The sequence below is a fragment of the Schistosoma mansoni genome, chromosome 6 (assembly GCF_000237925.1).
Source record: "Schistosoma mansoni strain Puerto Rico chromosome 6, complete genome".
Classification (NCBI taxonomy): Eukaryota; Metazoa; Platyhelminthes; class Trematoda; order Strigeidida; family Schistosomatidae; genus Schistosoma; species Schistosoma mansoni.
This window is the reverse complement of record NC_031500.1, coordinates 11,191,727-11,210,740: the sequence shown is the minus strand read 5'-3', so window position 1 is coordinate 11,210,740 and position 19,014 is coordinate 11,191,727. Positions and strand designations below refer to the sequence as shown.

The following is a 19,014-nucleotide window of genomic DNA, read 5'->3' as shown; positions in this document are numbered from 1 at the left end:
CAAAAGCAAATACATGTTTTATCAGATTTCCAACGTTCTGACGGACTACTGAAAACGTTTTACCCAGGCGCTAAATATTAATGGCTATCTGGGAAAAGAATAGTGTATTTACGTTTGAAATAACTTCTTAGTTCGTATTTAATGTGAAATACTCTTACATTTACGTACACTTTATTCAAAGATGATTATTCAAGAATATTATCATATAAAAGCGATCGATGGACCAAACCGTCTAAATTTGAAATTACTGTTGTTATAATGTACATAGTTTTCAATAGTTATATAAACATTAGAAAGTAAAAAATTGGATGAACTGGGTCTAGGAAACCTGAAAAAAAAATCTTAAGGAAATTTAACAAAGATAAAATAAATAAAACGTGTAACTAACATGTGGATCTATATTTTCATCATGTACCAAATACTCATTATACAATTGTGATTTAGTTGCAACTCTTGATTTAGACGCTACATATGTTAAATTAACCTGTTCAGCCATAGTAGATTTTATTTTATTCCCTTCCAATTGTGTAGGTTTAGTATTACTTGAAAAGCCAGTAGATATATTAGATGATTTATTTTGCTAAAAACAAAATATATAAAAATGCGTTTTGTACATGAAATAAATAAATAACCTAAAAAACATTCAAACAAAAGATTCAAACAGACAATACTGAATGAATTTAAACTTCACCCCATTGCACAAGCAAGTGGCTATCAGGACTCAGTGGCCGAGTGGATAACGCGATGGCGTTTGAAGCGAGGGTACTGGGTTCGAGTCCCAGAGTGAACATCAACTCTGAGATGCAGGTACATCCAGCTGACGAGTCCCAAATAGGACGAAACGCGCGTCCTGGATTCCACTGCTAGCCACTATCCATCTCTGCTTACCATGCTTGTGAATTAAGGCTATATTGAGGCAATACGCACAGTATGCACATATGCCAATTAGAGACTGACCAGTTGCAGTCCTAACAAATCGATGGGAAGATTCAAACAAGCAATACTCAACGAGTTTATTTTACAGTTTATTTAATTGTATCCAATTTACATTGTATATTATTATACTCATATTAATATGAATGATATCAGTAATACAGAACTTATTTTCTTTTTAGTGTTTTTACTTCGTGTATTTAATTTAGTTGGTTTCATTCAATGTAAAATGTAAGACATATACAAAGACATGGAGATATTAGCAATTAATCTTACATATACTTTATTGATCAGTCCTAATTTTGATTACCTTCAATGGAAGAGTTTTGAGTAATCCCTTCACTGTTCAGTCTAAGTTGTAAAGTTCTATACAGTTGATCTCTGACTGGCAGCTTGGATCCTATGAGGAATAGTAAGCCTATATAATGAATTAATCTATCCATTGATTAATCAGATAAGTAAAAAAAAGTAGAGGGAACAAGTAAGTAAGCAACCATACTGTTATATCTTGTACCCGCCTATTAGAGAGCAGTGATTTATCGATCGGAACAATGATACACGAGAACCCGTACGAACAGTCTAGAGTACGTATTGGTCCTGTTATCTGCCTAGCCCAGCCAGTTAAGTCCAGAACACCAATAACAGTCTCTGCAATATGAATCGTTATTCTCAAACATATTGAATTTATATACCAAACAAACTGACCACATTGTACCATAAAATAGAAAATAACATATGTACAAGATTTGGCCAAATGTGGCTGTGATGAGGGGGAAAATTAATCAATAGACTGGGAATAACTCAAGAATGGTAAATCGTATAATAATAGTCTATGGGTCAAAATAAAGCTTATAATAAGAGGAACATGAATATGAATAGTTTATTTACTTAACAATTATACAATAAGAAATATACGTATCATATTGGTCCACAAATAGTTCTCAAAAGTTAACATTCATAATTCTCTTCGGGACATAACACATACAATTAATGGATCACTGAGTAGTGATTACTATTATGTTTATCCAGTCCCTCTAAAGCTGATCTAACTCTATTGATCAATCTGATCACTAATCTGAGTAACACAACATTGCTTGCACTATGGTGAGATGTCAAGTGGTTGGAAATAATTCATGGTAAATTTTTTATAGTATGAGAATGTAATGACCTACTTTCATAAAGAGAACGCAATTGACATAATGGAAACAATTATTATCATAACCAACTGTACCAGTGATTGTTTTAATGTATCTGTTTGTTTAAGTGTACCAAAAAACACTTTTTCGTTGTTCGTGACCTTGCACAAACTCTCGTACACTTAGTAGTCTCGCTTGTGGATTTTGGCACGATCTTGGTTTTTTTTCCATACCACGAGATTGCCAACAAATACATCTTATTACAACCCTTAACTGCCTTTTGATATTTGGCCTTCGGAGAGGTCTAGCCAAGCAACTAATACGTAGTCTTCCTGTTGTGGTGATCATTGTTGACCGCAACTCCATGCCTACTACAAGAAAATGGCCGTTTCCTTCCCTTGAAATAATTTGAACAATATTCAGATAACAGACTTCACAGCTGTGGTCAGTTAACCAGCTAGGATGGTCTTTAAAGCCTCCCTTTCGAAAAATAATTAATCCTATTGGGACAAACACTTTTTAACTCATTCAAGTAATGTAAGTTCAGTTAACAGAATGATTTCATCTTGGTTACACAAATTTCTACTCTAGTTTGAAAATGAATCGTTTTGTAACAAGATAACCTAATTTTTATTATTATGTCCAAAGATGAAGATTTATCCGCACTTTCGAAGCATTCGGTTATCTTGCTGGTAATTATTACTCTTTCGCCATTTCACAGGTACCTGATGTGCCTGGTTATACCAATGTTTGCTCTAAATAATATATTGAAGCTAATCAAACTGAGTTCCTTAGTTTCAGTGTCATCTACGTTCTTGGGAAATATGGGATTTTTCAACAGACAAAAGTTACTGATTAATTAATCCCACAGAGCTTATTATGTAAGCAATCTAGAGAATTGTTATTTAAATAGCAAATCGCATTAAATATGAGAAACTACGGATGTCTCTTCCATCAAAAGAAATAGGTGGGGATAAAATGATGCAAACTAGAAGTGGTAGCTCACTGTGAATCCCGAAAAATCCTCAATTGTAAGTCAATCTTCGGGATTTCTATTTTATACAGATATCTCATTTCAGTAATTCTCATAGCAATGTCGGGTCAGAGTTTGAATAAGCTATAATTGAAGCAAGTTAAACTTTATCCTCTAACACCCCTTGCTTTTGCAACGTACATAATTACACTTAGTATGTGAACATAACAGTTATTTAGTAAGTTACGTGGGGAAAGTGAAACTCAAATAAAAAGTTGTAATGTAAGACACGAAGTGTACACAAGTTCTAAATACCTATCACATGTCATTGGAAACTCCAACATTCTTCAATCTTTAGACATTAGGAAAAATCCTTATCAGGGAAAACATTAAACATGGTTGAACTGCCGTCTAGTTATGGGCATATGTAGCGCAGTAGTAGAATTAATTTTAACGATTTTGTTCAAATTTGATTTTATGAATGCTGGTTACAAAGTTAGTGCGGATCAGGATCAAGTGTTACTGGATTGCATAGCTCTCAGGAAACCCTATGTCACTTAAGGAACTACACGATTCTGTTATAAGGTATAGAGACCCGTAACAAGACCTATGATAGAACTGAGCCTATATTTAAATTGTGGTTTGCTTAGATCCAGCTATAACGGAATAAGAAACTTCCCCAAACTGACCAGATGATATCAATCAACATTGAAGTTGTGATTCTTAAGTTTTAAGGGCTATTTTGAAAACATCGAGTTTCTACTTGTAACTTCATTAACTCAATAGCCCATTAACTGCCTGTCGTAGTTCGAGGGACACTAGAAGAAACCATGATGAAGGAAAGAGATTAGGGACCAATACTTTTTAACTGGTCTCAAACAGTTAAGAATGGAAAGTTGTGAGAGTTGAATATAAGATTAGAATACTTGAAGCACTTGGTCAAGCACATCTAGCCTGTTTTTCTGAAAACCATTTCAATAACATCAACGATAGTCAAACAAGAGAAGAAACTCAGCCTCCCCTGCATCGGAAAAAATGAAAACGAAGAATGAGGGCGTTAATTATCAGTATGTAGTCCAAACTCTAAGGAACATTCTTCATTACGATGGAACCATCCACCTCGCTAATAGTTAAATCCTCTAAGACTCATACGCGACATATGGACGCTCAGTAACCAGTTACTTACTATTCAACTGAGTTGATCACTAAGTAACTCTCTAAACTTGCTAACGTATTGTGAGTAGTTGTGAAGTCCAGGCGAAATGTGAGTTCACTGGGGTAACTTATAACCAAACAAACAGTCAAATTTAACCCACTCCTTATTCATTAGATGCGAAAGTGAACATTAGGGACTTAATCCTTTTGGTAGTACCAAAGAACAATGTACTAAACTCTAAGAAGTAGGCTTGGAAGTTAAAGCTCCTAATTTATGAGCTTTGTGTGATGTTTGAATGAACCTATGATTCTTTTGTATTGATGACTGCTTGATTTTGAATACCAAATACAATACATTCGTTCGTGTTCATCTTATTGTTCTTGATTAAATGGCGTTGTTCCTGGGATTACTATTTTATACTATAATTCAAATACTTCAAATCATCACACTTTGTCATAGGTTTGGACACTGTATGCAATTGCAAAATATATTTGGGACGTTCTCCCTGAAGGGCAAGATTTGATATCATCTGGGGAATGATATGTATAAAAAAAACAATCTGTCTGTATGAAATATACATGAATAATCTAAAAAAAAGTCCATTATCGAAACAATCAACTGTAATTCAGGTTTTAAAAGAGCTCACCAAATTTAGTTAGTCATTTACTACAGGCCCACGTATTTCAAAATCAGCGAGTAAATATGAGTGGGATATTCGCTCTGTGCCGTGAGTTCTGAATGGGTGTTTTGATGGAATCATCTTATCTAGTCTTTAATAGCCCATCTTCCATAGACTTCTGATGCGCGGGTTGATTCTGGTTAGATTGATTTTACATCGCTGAATATGGGTTCTTACAAATCCATATTAGTTGGTGCTTTAAGTCTCTCTATCACGATAAGAGCAAGAGTGTTTCAGAAGGTCATGGGTTAATAACCGTATCCAGGGAAGCTTAGATTAATTTCATGTACCCCAGTCCATGTGCATTTTAGTGTTTAACTCTAACATTATGAATATAAGTTTATTTGTCTGTCTAGTTCATTGGGCCTTTAAATATAGGGCTTTTTTTTTACAAAATTTCTCATACGTTATAGTGTTCGAAAACTAACATTTTACTGTTGGACGATCGGAGAAGATGGGTCTTTTGCATCCTCCAGTGGAAAGATGCCACACATATTCGGGATTTGACAACGCTTTTCTCTGGAACAACTGTATGATTATGGGATACCAACCCAATCAATTCAGAGACTAGGGATGATTAGGTTCGACCGTTGCTGCTACCTTGACGTTGTTGTAGGGCTTGTCTATCGTGATGAACCAATCGAGCTATACTGGCTGGAACAATCGTTCCTCAAGGTCATACCATGCCAGACAAGTCGGTTGAAAAGCGGTAAAACTAAAAGCAGCAAACCCAAGGTCCGAAGGCGAAGTCGTACTGCCGACTGTACAGAGGTGTGACAGCAGTAAGGTGTTTCCTTCAGACAACCAGCATAATAGGGATGCTACCTTCCCACAAGGAGGGGTGGGGTTAGAAAAGGTCGACTCTAAAAACGCATACCTCGCCTTATCCCACGGATATCCGTCTCCGACGGTAAGGTCTCAACAAGTACGGAGCTAACACGAAAATTACCCACAAAAAGGTCATGTGTGACCGATTTCAAGCAGTGGTCCCCTGGGCACTGCGGTCACGCTCTCAGGTCATTAAGACCACTTCTAACCCAATTTCATTTTCAGGTACCTCTAAAAGAACCCTTCCATGGTGTGGGCAACCGGGAAGTGATAACTGCCCTCATACCTCTAACAGCACTCAAGATCACTGTGTTCATAATCAATCGCCTTCTTCAATTCCTACTATTCCTTCTATCTCGACTTTTAACACTAAACTTCCTCTTTCGATTTCCTCCTCAAGTGTCACCATGGTCAACGATTCTAGTGCGCGAAACACTGTCCCAGGTCTACTAAAACCTCGCTCCAAACTACACATTGGAGCCTTCAACGTACATACCCTAAGTCATATCTGTCAACAGACCCCTTTGGCTAAGACCTTATAATCTCGTACGATTGGTGTACGCTGTGTCTCCGAAACACATATACAGGATCCCAGTGTGGTCATTCACTCGACCTAACCTCGCCAAAATGGACAGCCAACGAAATACACCCTCTGTGTATCTGGCGACCCGATAGCTATTTCTCGTGACTTGCAGGTGTAGGCATAGCACTTAGTACGAGGGCAGAACAAGCACTACTAGAATGACACCCCGTTAACAGTCGCCTGTGTGCTGTCCGGCTAAACGGCTCCGTAAGAACTCGGAAGGATAGAGACACACTTCGTTACCTCTTCGTCGTTTCTGCCTACGCTCCCACTGATTGCAGCCATGTTGAAGTGAAAGATAACTCTTACAGAAAGCTCTCCGAACTTCTTTAGAAAGCTAAGCGCCCAGACATAGTAGTCGTAGCGGGTGACTTTAATGCCCAGGTAGGAGGCTTAAATCAAACAGAAAGACATTTAGGTGGGTGTATTCCGGCTCAACGAACCGATAATGGTGATCGTCTGTTGCAACTATGCTCAGACAATCGTTTATTTTTAGCAAGCACTAATTTTAAGCATAAGGAGAGACATCGTCTAACATGGCGACCACCTGCACCAAACCAACGATGGACTCAAATAGACCATATTGTCATCAGTCATTGTTAGAGAGGCTCAAAAGAAGATTATGGCTCGTATTGGAATACTTGTTTAGACTCTGATCACGCTTTAATACGAGCACGCATTTGTCTACGCCTCACTGGACTCAGGAAAACTACACCAAATGTAAATTCCAGGAACAACTGAGTTCACATCTAGGCAGTTCTGTAAACGAGACTGGCTCAGATGCTGCTTGGAAAGATATACGAACAGCTGTGGAAACAGCAGTAACATCTATTAGTTATTTAAACCATAGGGTTCCAAAAAACCAATGGATTTCTTCTAAGTCTATTTCACTGATGAATTCGCGTAAACTCATCCCATCAGGCTCTGAACACGACGAAGAGCGTAAACAAATTAGATCTAGGTTAACTAAAAGTCTAAGGAACGATCGTGAGCAGTGGTGGGCAACGAAAGCAAAAGAGATGGAAAAGGCAGAGGCCGTAGGCAACATCAGGCGACTCTTCAGACTAATAAGAGAAACCGGAATTAATAAGTCAAATGAAAGCGAGACAATCTCGGAAAAAGACGGAACACTTATCTGCTCTCAGCGCAGACGTTTAAAACGATGGGCGGAACACTTTAAAGAGCAGTTTAGCTGGCCTTCAGCTACTGCACAACTACCCACTACTCCCAGAAAATCTGAATGGAACACTGAAGTAGGTCCCCCAGCTCTAGCTGAAGTTCAAAAGGCTATAAGTAATCTGAAACGAGGAAGAGCAGGTGGTGCAGATGGATTGGCTCCAGAGGTCTTTAAATATGGTGGTCCAGTTTTAGCGATTAGGTTGACTAATATTCTGGCTAAAATCTGGGAGACGAACGTAATCCCATCCGACTGGTCACAATCACTTTTTGTCTCAATATATAGGAAGGGGTCAAAATAACCCCGTGATAACCATAGAGGGATTAGTCTGACTAACATGGCCTCAATAATTATCGGGCGCCTAACTAAGACTCGTGACTCTGTGTGACATGGCTCAGAATCAATCACAATGGCGTAGGTGTATATACTATCTGTCTTTCCTTGAACTACAAGATTAAATTTTTTTCATAACTTTCTTCCTTCCTATACTATATCCTTATATATAACCTATCTTTTATATGCTACAACCACTAAATTAACCACTTCTATGAATCCGGTGTTCATCTTGTTGTGCTAACGAGTTATGGCAACTTAGACCGATGCATATATGTGTCTTGTCCTATGTTGTAGCTGACTGACTGATGATTAGGTTCGATGGTTTATCTGGAAGGTTTTGGGCACGTTGAGTAAGGTTTGGTCCAAGCTGACTAGTAGTTGCAAGGAATGCACAGCACGGCGTACCCACTCGTGGTCTGGTGCGGATGCGTGACCGAGTAATTTTAGATGCGGTGTTCCCAATAAAACTTATGAGGTTGGCAGCAATGCAGAAAGTATACCGATCTATGTGTTGGTTTGTTTACCGTAATAGAGTTTTTTCCATTAATCTATATAACAGTTAGGTTTCACTTATGCACAAAATAAGATAGTTCACCATAAAATGAAATAATTAAGGATCTCTGTGTCGTTCAGACATCAAATTTGTACTAATAACGAAGTCAAGTAGTTCAAGTCATTTTTCACCTAAAGTTCGGGAACGAAACTTCACTATAGCCTCTGGTTTGTTAAGCGATGGACGGTGTCGAAAAGAGACGCCTGTTCTTATATATAATGATAACCGGCCGTTAACTGTCTCTGAAAACCGAAGTTCGTCAATCAAGAGCTTTATTTAATATTGCTAATGAATTTGAACCCGTTTAAGCCCGAAGTTGTTTTTTGCCTCACAGTTCTTGGGAGCGGGAAGTTTGTCCGTCCACGTTTTTTGGCGCTGTTTAATCTTAGGAATAATGGTAAAGTACTCGTGGGAACCAAAAGATGAGGATGAAGGTAAAACTTGCAAAGCAAGAATCCCATACCTGAGGACTCATTTCAAAAACATGCATGAGTGTGCTTGTGCAGTGAAGGTACCTAAAAAAACACGTTTACTCAGTAATTTTTAAGGGAATGACTCTCCAGCGAGCACAAACTTACTTAAAAAATGTCATTGAGAAGAAAGAGATTATTCCTTTCCGCCGATTTAATGGTGGCGTTGGTCGTCATGCTCAAGCAAAAGTCTGGAAAACAACTCAGGGTAGATGGCCCAAAAAGTCTGCTCAAATGCTACTTCAGCTTCTGCACAATGCATTCAGCAATGGTGTATACAAAGACATAAAAGGAGGAGAAGCCAGTCGTTTGTACATCAAACACATCCAGGTAACATCCCTATTTTCTTATGACTCGGTTAGGTCAACCAAGCACCTAAAATGCGACGTCGTACATATCGTGCCCACGGTCGTATTAATCCTTACATGTGTTCACCATGCCATGTAGAAGTCATACTTGCTACAAAAGACGATATTGTTCCTAAGGTACCTGCAGCTGCTCCACAGTTAGTAAAGAAGAAGGAATCTAAGAAAAAGATAAAGAAACAACTAATGAAGGAGAGTGCTGGTTTTTAATTATCTAAATATATATGGCTGGATAATTTAGCAATTTCTAGTTTTCTTGATTCATCAAGCAAATTGAATCTTAGCGAACCAGAAATCTTACTCATGCGTAATAAGGTTCCATGTTAACCGTATCATGCTGTTCCTACCTTGTTAGCGAAGCTACATTATCACGTACTGTAACTTTAAAGTAGTAAATGTGTTGAAATCTTGCCATTGTTATCTCATATTGCTTCGGTTATTGGATCATACTTTTTAGTTCCTTATCGATCTTTAGCCATGTATCTAGTGTCTCAGAGGTTAAATTATGTATTTATGCCTAACCAGCTACAACGTTTGCTTACAGTTGGTTACCGTGATATCATGTAAGTCCTTTGTAGCCACAGGCATGATTGTCATAAATCTTTGATACTTAACGAAATCCTTAGGTTCTACATTTTACTAGTTGTGTAGCTGGCTATTCTTGTTCTGATCGTTATATGGAAGGACGTTTTTACTTGTCCAACCTTCAGTTGTTTGGTATTTATTCATCCCTGTGTTGTTTTCTAAATGTGACTTGATTTCAAAAGTTCACCCAAAAACACCTACGTCTTAAAAGTCGTAATTGGCTCAGAATCGGCAATAGTTCTTATTTGTGGAGTGTTTGCCATCAAATTGGTTGCTGTACAAATTAATTGGTGTATCTCGAAACTGGAAATATTTTCTGTTTTTAGAAAAATATCTCGGAGTTATACGTATTATCGTACCTGCTTCACTCGTGTATCACGAACTAAGTTATCTTTGCATCGGTTTTTGTCCACTTTCATATGTTGTGCTCTTAAATTCCTTCGTAACCCGTGTTATTCGAGATGACTTACATAAGTTCTATCAACAGCGATAGATCAGACGGTCATACTCCGTCAAACGATACACAACGCTCATAGTCAACCGCTTGAATGTCAGGTTATATAGTTTCCCTAAAATTAATTATGTCGTTTGCTCAAAAGTTAATTAGTTTACAATGTGCTGGCACTACACTTTCGTATAGTTGTTTTCTCCAGTTACTAATCTGTTGGTATGCTTTCGAGATTAACGATACTTAGTTTTTTGGAATTATGATTAACCCTTTAAGTTTCCTGCTAATACTGAAGTCTCAGAATACCTAGAATCTTTAAGAATTGTTATAGAAGTGCTCAGTATGATCATATTCAAGTGTTATATTAATTTTATTCTCATGTGAAATCATTTTTGATTTCAAGCACTTTCCCAAACGAAACAACCCAAGTTTTTACTTGCAGTGTAAATTAGAGGTCACTTTTGGAAAAATTGTTAACTTATTGTTCTCAATACGACTTAAACTAAGTGTTCACTGGACTCGTTTGGAATAGACAAGAGACTAGTTGTAACCGACGAACTAAACACCTTAAAATAGCGTTTTCATGCAACAAAACTGCCTCACCATTTGTTCTATCAGGAATTTTACTGGTGTATTGAAATTAATAAATAGAATTCAGTCAGTCAGCTACAACGTAGGACCAGGCACATATATGCATCGGTCCAAGTTGCCATACCTCGTTAGAATGAATAGAGTTGATGTTCTATGTTGAGTTGAAAGTGATGCTAAACAAAGAGGAGGTCTGTAGTTAAACCCCACTGGTTACGGTAAACTTGAACTTTTAACATAACAACAGGATTCCACGTATTTCTTCGATATACTATGTTAGTTTCATATTCTCTTAGTGAACGTACTTTCACATAACCTATATATCCTAGAAATCAAGTATCTCCTTTGGGTTTAAGAATACGGTTATCTAAACTATTTGTCACCTTTTAGGGGTCGATATCGATTTGGTATGACTAACTTCAGGCTGTAATAACCAATATTGATTTATGGGGGCTTGATATCCTATTATAAGCTCTTAGGTATATCATATTTCTGAATTAAGTGAACTGAAAGTTTGGTTGGTTTTTACCATAAAACTGAAAATCTATTTTGTTCGCAAACAGTTATTATAAGACTTTTTGTCCTATGACTGATGTCTAGTAGAGTTCATCGAATGGCTGCTGATCTTTTAATAAATAAGTGAAAATTTAGATGAAAATTCTCAGTCAATTGATCTACCGATCTTCATACTTGTTGCCAATCGAGCGGCCATTTCAGGCTTTTTGACTAGCTTCTCAATCAGTATTCCATCAAAATGGTTCAGTGGGATGATGAATTGTTGTTGACTCGTTAGTGTCCCTCATCAGGTTAGTCACCATATCATTTTGCAAACTAAATTCACCAAAGTGCTCCTAATTCAGTGCCGTTTAAAGTTGATGCTTTTCAGCAGCGATTAGTGATCACAAAAACATCTCAACAGACAATTGTCATATATATTACTGGTAATTTGGTTAATCGGATCCTGATTACTTTAAGTTAAGGCTTAAGTGATAGATCTAGGAGTTATGTAGAGGACTAGTAGTTAGAGTTGTGAGAGTTAATTCATCTGAAAATAGTTCATGATATTCTCAAAGATACATCATATATCTACCTCTTATCCAAAACTTCGAATCCTGATGCGATTTACGCATAGTTTACTAATTGCCTATGGACAAATACTTGATGAGGAATCTAGCTGAGAATTAACGATATGCGTTTGTCGTCTAATACACATTTTACGTTGTAATTTCAAATTAACTCACACAAAATTTACTTCTTTAAACAACAAACGTAAATTCATATTTTTGTACTGGTTTGGATTTATTTCGTTCTGTAAGGTACGGCAAGGATTTCGACAGTCTTAAATTGCTCTATTTGATCTGTATCGAGCAGTCATTCAAGAACGATGCAAGACTTAGCACAAATATTCATCTTATGCTTTTGCACATTGTATCCACATATTTATAGCGAAAATGAGCAAGATCAGATACAAAAGAATAAAAGTAATACTCGTAGACTAACAGATGTCTTTCCACAAAGGTACTTCAACTTCATAAAATCCAAGTGAGTTTTCTGTGATTGTAGTAGGACTTCGTCGACTATCAGATAACGTAGTAAACAATGAAAACATAGAACGTCATATTAGTGGACATCTTAAAATAGGCAACTATTCAACAATCAGTACCTATTAAAATAAATTTTTACTCTTCCTTAACAAAAACTTCATCAAAACACATTGTTCTGCTTTCGTCTGTGGTTTAAATACTTATACATTCTACGATGTATCAGTTTCGTTAACTGGGTTTGGTCACCATAGTTCATTGTGTTTGTCTCGAGCCCCAATATTCTAATAATGGTTGGTATGATAAGCAATAATTAGGCCTCACAGATAGATCTTAATTAGTTATAGGGTGGGTGGCTTACAAAACTGATTTTCTCCAATAATCTATAGGACTTAACCATATTTACATCTCCTCACGATGCTCCACTGCCTTGTGGACTAGACCCTCAGGTCAAAGGCTCGGGGTGTGACCCCCTAAGAAAACCACCTGCTTCAGTTTGGGCACCTAGGTAGTATCACAGTCCTCACACAAATCGAATGAGATTTGTGAGGCACATATTTATCTGGTGCTTCCTTGTACCAATATTTATGTGTTTAAATAAATAATAAGTAAACTTATTCTCTTGGCTAGCTGTCAGTTTGGTAGGAGCGGTTGGGTCAATGATTCAGCCTAGTGAACAATTATAACTGGGTTATGTCATAGTATTGCGTATGACTGGTCAGCCAGTCCGTTCATTGCGTCTCTATTAATCCATAAGACTTCTAATTACAATTCTTGAAATCATAATAGTTCAATTATGCTTGTAGCAGGTAACCTCATGGTTTTTCAGCTAAGAGAATGTGCAGCTTATCATTTCAAGATACTTTAGGTTAAGTCTGTAAATGTAAGCATTCCAATGTTGGCTTTGATAAAATTGAACTAACAATCGTTGGAATTACGTTTACCCTCTAAACACCAACTTCACCTGAAGTTATTTATTAAAGATTCCTTTCTGCACTTCAAATGTTGTGTGGATAATCGTCCGTATTTTAGGTTCTCACTTCTACGAATCCAAGTACATTGGTATTAAAAGTTATAATCAGAGGATTTTACAACCAGCAGTCCAGTTACCCATTGCGAATGAAACCGTTGGTTTATCAAGATAATTTCATAGTTTCCCTTTTCCATCATTTCATCGAAATCTAAATCAATTCACAATTGAATAAGTACTCAGTGATATCTTTGTGTTTACTTTTACAAACTTTATATACATTTATGCGAGATTCATTGTAACGAAGTATCAGCTTAGTCCAATAAGAATTTCTCTGCCATACTTTGTTAAGGTCTTAACAATTGAGTAACTACTGAGTAGTGACCAATGTCATGTCCTTCAGCACTGGGGAATTTTATCAATAGGGTTGAAATTTGGTCTAAGTGACTCGATTTCGCGTACACTGTGTTGAGACGTTAGGGGGTGGTCGGAGGTAGTTGACAGGAAACCCTGAACCTAGTTTTCGCACTGTTTAGCACTTGTTAGTAAAGTACACGTGTAATTTTAAAGGAACTGATGCTCCCTGTAGGATAGGAACCTGCGTCACGGTTTCAAATGTTGAGGTGCTGTAGTGTGGGTTACTGATATCCACCCAAGTAGTATATGTTGATGGTCAGACATAGAATGTATTTCACTAGAAGATTGATAAAGAAAAAACCGGAACGGTATGAAAATGTATGAACAATGAAATCAGAGAAGATGAACTGATATTTGCAGAAGGAACAGTCAAGATTGAGACAATTGATTGTTAGTTTGCAAATTAACTGTTTACTGTATTGTCAGATTTTAGTGAGATAGTCTGTAATTTTCGTGTCAAATACATTCGATTGTCCCCAATCGTGTTCTTTTTCACTACAGTGCTACCAATAAGGTAATTAGGTCGCTCCCTGAATCTTGCAGGGAGCATCAGTTCCCTCGAGACTCCAGGTACATCTTCCTGATTAGCCCCAGCTGTCATATAACCAGGGTTCCCTGTCGACTATTTACATCCACATAAGATGGTCTTTATAAGAAGCGCACAAAGATTACTTCATCTCATAAAGTTTAGTCGCGGATTCCTCCTGGTATACCTTGAAAGACAATTTTCTGTGACATTTATGCGTGAAAGCTAAAAGATAGATTTATTTTCATATTAGTCAAAATGGTTTATACTACTAGGATCAAACTGCATTTTAGTTTTTAAATAGCTCTGTGATTGTTGCGAGTTGATGATGGAGGTACCTTGGGAATTTATGTCAGACCAGACTTAAAATCTTAAACTCTATCCGATCATGTTCACCTATAATGACTGAATATTTATTATAAACAATATGGAACGTGCCACATCCATGGATTAGTTCAAGTTTCCATAACAAATCAGTATAGTAAGACAAAATTATTAGCGTAGTTGATGTAGTAACAGTGTCAGTTATAGGAAAAAAAATTATCCATATGTAAGGATGGCTCGTTGGAAAACTCAAGAAGCCCAAAAAGAGCCAAAGACATTCCATCCAATCACCGTTAGGGGAACATTCTAGAATGTCGACGTGTAGCTTCCCTATTGGATGAATAAGAAAAACCCCCAATTGGCTGTCCGAAATGATGATTCACTTTCAGCCAAAAAACTATAAATACATGAGATTTTTGTACTATATTTGACGCTGTTTGGAACAACACTCCTACTTACTAGTCTTCTCATTTTGAGACTTGGGAGGGTTCTAGCGTTCGAGTGCTCAAGTATACGCGACATACTAAAAATACAAGTTCGAGATATAACACCATAGACAATATGATCCAAGAAAAAAATGCATAAGGTAATTTTAAATTGCAGGTCTATGGGAAGACTAAGATTGGATGTATTTGTATTATTATTATTATGAATAATTCTGAAACATGTGACCCAATGTTCCGAACCATTGATTACAATATTCTTCTATAGATAACTGTATGGCTGCAAAAATTGTAAGTTAACTTAGAAGCATGTATTAAAAGATTCTTTATGTTGTAAGTGAAAGTGTTTTTCATTGACAGAATTTTCTTTATATCATAGCTGACTTCTCGACATCAACAAGTTTTCGAAATGCCTAATAACTCAAACATTGTTAATTCATCTACTTTTTTTGACAATGAGTAGTCAAGAATTGAAGACAAAGATGTAAAGAAAAGTTATTTATTTAAGCACATAAATATCGGTACAAGGAAGCACCAGATAAATATGTGCCTCACAAATCTCATTCGATTTGTGTGAGGACTGTGATACTACCTAGGTGCCCAAATTGAAGCAGGTGGTTTTCTTAGAGGGCCACACCCCGAGCCTTTGACCTGAGGGTCTAGTCCACAAGGCAGTGGAGCATCGTGAGGAGATGCAGTCCCATGGTAGCAGGTGACCAACGATAGGTTCATACGCCATTTGTTCTTTCAGGATCCTGGAGCCCATATGCACCATTGGTTTGGAATCATGGTTTTCCAACTCCCCTAAGTGGACTTTCCGTGTCCGTCAACCCGGTTAAAGCGCTGGACATTCGCATTTCGTCCTCTCAATTTCATAAACAACACCCCTGGTGTAAGAAGGCAGTGAGTAGGACTTCCCTGACAGAGGCTATATACGCGTGGCCATATGAGAGCATTTCGAGAGGGAGAGCGGACTCTCCCCACTCTCGGCCGTACCAGGGCATTTGGGGATATAAAGGAAAGTTAATGAATATAATCAAATCATTCGAAGTTGGACAAAACTAATCAATTACTTGTCACACAGTAAAACCTATACATTATTAATACTGATGTTGAAATGTACATAACGTAAGAAAGCCATTTACTTGCTAATTTAGTTCAGAAAGTAAAAATAATGAATAAATTCTTGTCAATACGTAAATACCATTTACCAATGACGAGTCTTATTTCTCTCTATTAATTGTCATCTTCAGTAAAATACGTACAACTACTGATTAATATTAAAAGATGACGAGATTACTGTGAATCACCTTTAAATCTCTTTCATACTGTAAACACTACAATCCCGAACTGTTTCTCTTTTTTACAAAGTGACCATGATTGTGTGTATTACTTTCTCCGATTGATAGAATTTTTTTCAAAATCAAACAATAATTAAAGTAAACCATAAGTTTATTCCTTGTTTCAGTGGAAGATGTGATCTTTCTTTCGTGATAAACGATCAGCTGTCATCAAAGTAGAACCTGATACGGTTATGTTATGGGCCAAGTTATCATACTACATCAACACGGCAAGATAACGATGTACAGCTGAAGCGATTGACATAATGTAGTGGGAATAACAACAAAACCAGACTGGGTGTTGAGAATAAAGTTAGTGAAAACAGAGTAAAACAGTATGTATAAAAAAAGTTGAAATACAGTATTGACAAAAAGATGAGTGAATTCATCTTCGTCTACAAATACTTATCGCGGTTATCCCGCGGACCCCAACTAAATAGTCTGCATATACTAACATGGCTCAGACCAACAGTCACTGATCTCCTCGACCAACACGACGTCTTCTTTGGCCACCTCTAGCTTTTTTTTAAAAAGTTAATCCTATACCAGTACTGTTTTTAAGCTCTAAATCATCTCGCAAAACTCTATATCAAGTAAATTTCTCAGACAAAAAGTTTATCGAACACTTTTCCGTTCTATTCAAATGTTCTACTTATTATGGCAATAAGTAGCTTATCAGATTCAATAAAATTACGAAGCATCAAGTTGGCTTGATTTTAAATAAAAAACAATCTATTTGTTTTGTTTTAACCAGAAAAAAATACGCGGATAACTTAGTTATCATAAAGTTGTATTTAACCGTGAATAATTATTTATAGATGACAGGGCAAAAAATTGCACCTGAAACAGTAAGCTCGTAAGATTAGATGATAGCTGACAGTGGGGTTCTGTACTTACGTCTCGTTTTGTTTGGGACTTGTTAGTTGAATGCATCTGCATTCCAACGATACGATACAATCCACAACAAGTGGGTATTCTATCTTTCTGTCACAACAGTTACCATCATTTCTTGTTCTATAACCAATATTCTACTTGCACCCAGATCATTTGATTTCTGAACCCGAAGATCCTGTGTCCGAACGGGTCTTGAATGAGCATTGCCACTAAAAGGTCCTTTTTGGGACGAAACAGCCATCCAGTGATTCCTGCTTTCCAGTAAACATTCTACTACAGTCAACCCATGATATGGTCTACAAAATTCAGTCATCTCAAATCTTCAGTCTTTTGATTTTGTTGATTCAACAACTAACTTTAAGGTATTATAGAAAATAATGTTATCATTAGACATTGCTTTAGAGGTGTTCTCCTCAGAGGTATAGTGTGATTCTACCGTATCTGTCTTATGCAATGATCTCATAGTTTGATTATCTCTCACACAAACAGAACGGCTCAAATACGGTTACATAAACCCGTACTTAATGAATAAATTACGTAATAATTATAAGATCAGAAATAAAGACCTCGACATCCATATTCTAGGAGGACTTTGAAAGAACTACTCTCAAGATGCACTTATAACTGAAGATAAACATATAATTGTGAACAGGTCAGGGTGTAATTGTATTTACACTGTGTTCTCTTTCATAGTTAATCTGGAAGGCAAAATGCTTTCATCAACAATCGATAAAGTATATTTAAGACAAACATATTTTCATCATTTGTGATGAAAATAATCGACTAAGTGCTATCATAATGAAGTTCATTTTCTTTCATCAATCATTTAATTTCATAACCGCATCATATGTAAACTCGGAGTTTCACTCCCAATGACTACATTTACCGGTGCAAATAAAATCAATTTGGAGCATAAAATATACATTTTACCAAGGTTGGGTGTTAGTAAGTAGTAAGATGAACTTGACTTTTTCTTCCTCCTCGAAGGCCAGATGAATATACCTTAATAATACAATCAACAACAAACTTAGTAGACTCAAGCAAATACTTATTATTTGTGTTTATCCTATCATATTCATTAATAAAAACTTGAAATCAAATCACCAGGCTAAACGGTTCACTGCACAGTTAACGATTATTTTGTAGGTATGCGTGGAAAAGCTGAGTAGATCACGTCCTTCTCTGAGGACTATATGGAAGGTAAGACTTCTGTGTAGGGGATGCACTGAACATAACATTTAGTAGTGAACTTCAGTAGAGATCCTAAAAGACAAGCTCCAATCTATCCAGGATTGATCTATTCTTCCAAGCTTAAGATTCCCTCTAGTTGGTGCACGATTCCTAAATATCTCACGTACAAATTGCCGCTTTGTGTTGCTTCGATTTGCATTTGTTGTTGATTTTAAGGATAATTGTATACCAGCCTCACGAAGAGTGTTACTTTTAAGTGTCCATCTATACAATACTATGTTTGGTTGTCAAACAAAAAATAAAAACTAATGAAAAGTATACTTCACGTCACAGTTGCATTAGCATTATCACTTAAAATTACTTACAAATAAGTCGTCTCAAATGAAGTATGGGTCAGGAACTTACTAACAGCAATAGTTTAAACATTCAATAATTCATGTCGGCACGGGTTATCTTACTATAGACTGTAGTAAACCAAGCGAATAGCTGTAATCGACAAAGTTAAACTACATCCAGTATTAGGTAATTACATACTGGGTGACAGTCATACTGTATCGT

General features: G+C 36.7%; 2 protein-coding genes across 2 annotated transcripts in view; both read left to right on the top strand.

The window, feature by feature from the left end:
* Smp_135670 (hypothetical protein) overlaps nucleotides 1-4,176 on the top strand; it is a gene marked incomplete at its 3' end in the record, with an annotated part of 52,213 nt that extends 48,037 nt beyond the window's left edge. The window contains exon 15 of the mRNA XM_018798249.1: nucleotides 4,036-4,176. Within this exon, the coding sequence (XP_018653210.1) occupies nucleotides 4,036-4,176 (141 nt within the window). The remainder of the gene's footprint in view (nucleotides 1-4,035) is intronic.
* A 4,505-nt stretch (nucleotides 4,177-8,681) lies between these two features.
* On the top strand, nucleotides 8,682-9,438 carry Smp_024850 (putative 60s ribosomal protein L17). The gene is made up of 3 exons (XM_018798248.1): nucleotides 8,682-8,865; nucleotides 8,903-9,154; nucleotides 9,187-9,438. The coding sequence occupies exons 1-3, from the start codon at nucleotides 8,749-8,751 to the stop codon at nucleotides 9,397-9,399; spliced, it is 582 nt and encodes a 193-aa protein (XP_018653209.1). The 5' UTR covers nucleotides 8,682-8,748; the 3' UTR covers nucleotides 9,400-9,438.
* The last annotated feature ends 9,576 nt before the right edge of the window (nucleotides 9,439-19,014 follow it).

What these genes read in the sequence shown, in the direction of transcription:
- Smp_024850 (XM_018798248.1), top strand. Translation starts at nt 8,749, where the DNA reads ATGGTAAAGTACTCGTGGGAACCAAAAGATGAGGATGAAGGTAAAACT. An exon ending in AGTGTGCTTGTGCAGTGAAG is followed by an intron (nt 8,866 to 8,902) that starts GTACCTAAAAAA and finishes GTAATTTTTAAG; the next exon opens with GGAATGACTCTCCAGCGAGC. An exon ending in TGTACATCAAACACATCCAG is followed by an intron (nt 9,155 to 9,186) that starts GTAACATCCCTA and finishes TGACTCGGTTAG; the next exon opens with GTCAACCAAGCACCTAAAAT.